The 1,970-nt window shown below is 46.3% G+C and overlaps 2 protein-coding genes across 2 annotated transcripts in view; one reads left to right on the top strand and one right to left on the bottom strand.

Moving 5' to 3' along the window:
• Nucleotides 1-374, bottom strand: part of NSA2 (NSA2, ribosome biogenesis homolog) — a 6,443-nt gene extending 6,069 nt beyond the window's left edge. The window contains exon 1 of the mRNA XM_006775564.2: nucleotides 255-374. Within this exon, the coding sequence (XP_006775627.1) occupies nucleotides 255-374 (120 nt within the window). The remainder of the gene's footprint in view (nucleotides 1-254) is intronic.
• A 7-nt stretch (nucleotides 375-381) lies between these two features.
• The window catches only part of GFM2 (G elongation factor, mitochondrial 2), a 48,481-nt gene continuing 46,892 nt past the window's right edge, over nucleotides 382-1,970 (top strand). The window contains exon 1 of the mRNA XM_015571568.1: nucleotides 382-556. The gene's annotated coding sequence lies outside the window, so the exon portion shown is untranslated. The remainder of the gene's footprint in view (nucleotides 557-1,970) is intronic.

Here is a 1,970-nt window from a genome sequence, read left to right as displayed (position 1 = left end):
CACACCCTCCAGCTGAACCTCACTTCCGCCTACCACCTCTGACCCCAGCCCCAGCGCCCCGGGGACCCTAGACCCCACCATCTCTGACGCCCCACGTAGCGAGCGCCCGAGGCCACCTCCTCACCATGGTGACGGCCGCCGGGCCGCCGGGTGCAGTCCCCCGGGCGTGAAGAAGCTCTCAATTCTCGGGTCTCAGAGACACGCGAACCACCTCTTCGCAACTCGCGACAGCAAAGGGACACTTCTCAAACGACCGACTCCACCGAAAGCTCGACGCATTCGTTCCGAGTTCTGTTCTCCGCCTTTAGCAAGAAGAGCGGAAGTTGTTGTCGGGGGCGTTTGAGTGTTGCACCACCGGAAGTAGTGTGCTGCATGTGTCGGGGCAGGACAGGCAGACGCGAGAGGATATAGGTTCGGTTCTAGAGGTACCACGGCATTCCCCGAGGCAGGCGGACGTTGCGACTTGCGGTCTGTGCAGACTTTTGCGCGGCCCGGACTCCCGCTCACAACAGCCTGGAGGGAAAACGCTGGCCTCCGGGATGCGCCTGAACGCCAGGTGGGTACCGAACCGCTCGCCGCGGCTCCGCGTGCCTGAGACCTTGCCCGCCTAGGGCACCGCTGACCTTCAAGGATGCAACAGCCCTTCTTATGCCATCAGGTGTTAAACAGCTTTTAATGGGCACTGAAGCATTCTCCAATATAAGGATGAATAACTCAATGGTTAACCCTGGTAAGATACCACTCTTCTGCCCACGGGGAAGAAGAAAACCACCGAAGTGCCCTAAGTGGCTATAGGTGAGAAAAACGAGGCGTTGTGCCAGGCACTGCTGGTAGAAGACCCCTGCTTTTGGGGAGCTCACAGTAGCGGAGAGAACGTCTAAATACCCTATTTTTCATGAGTGAATATAAATTCCAAGTGTTATAAAAACACCGAGAGGGTAGTATTAAAACTTTGTAAGGAATTAGGAAAGGCTTCCAAGGAGCTTGGAGACTGAGTCGGAATTTGCCGGGGAGGGGCTTTGGGAACTCCAGGACGCTTTCAGGCGGCGGGGACCGCACAGGTGTAAAGGTGGCAGAGCACGGCGTGCTGGGGAATTCTGGTAAAGCTCCCAGTATAGCAGGGAATAGGAGAGTGCAGAGCTGTGAAGGGAGCTGGGGATAGATTTATCATGTTAAAAACCTTAAGGAAGGAAGTGACAAGATGTGGTTTATTTGAAGGTATGTGTTAATGGATTAAAACAGCATTTCCCACTTGAGTAATTTGAGGACTACCTTGTAAGACTGGTCATAGATGAATGTCACCTGTGTTATTTACTAATATTTTACTATGTTATATTATTTACTTAACATTTCCCCACACATTGTTTTATGTAAATTAATTTAACTTCATCACATTACCTTAAACAATACTGTCTGTAAAATCACAGGATTTGTTGGCTATTTTTTCTAATAATTTAGCAAACAATTTTATTTATTTATTTTTTTGGTCTATAACCTAAAATAATGATGGGCATTCTCTTTGGGAAACACGGTGTTGGAATGAGTGTCTCAAAATTTTTGGTCTATTGGAACCCTTCACACTCTTAAAAATGATTCAGAACTCCAGAGAGGTTTGTTTATATGGGTTATAATTGATATTCAAATATTAGAAATTAAAGCAAAACGTCAAAATATTTTAGTCACTCATTAAAAAGTTATACGTCCATTAAATGTTAATGTAAGTAATAAGTTTTATGAAAAATGCCCATTTTCCAAAACAAACATAGTTTGAAGATTGTTTTACTTTGGTTTACAATTTTGTAAGTCTCTTTAATGCAGTGGTTCTCAACCTTGGCTGCACATTAGAATCACCTGGGAATCTTTTTAAAATCCTGATTTCTGGGCCTCATCCTCCGGAAATTCTGTTTCTTTGTTACTAATGTTGTGCCTCACCCCATAACAAAGAAACAGAATTTCTGGAGAATGAGGCC

Source organism: Myotis davidii, unplaced genomic scaffold (genome assembly GCF_000327345.1).
Source record: "Myotis davidii unplaced genomic scaffold, ASM32734v1 scaffold44, whole genome shotgun sequence".
NCBI lineage: Eukaryota > Metazoa > Chordata > Mammalia > Chiroptera > Vespertilionidae > Myotis > Myotis davidii.
This window is presented reverse-complemented; position numbering and strand designations above follow the sequence as displayed.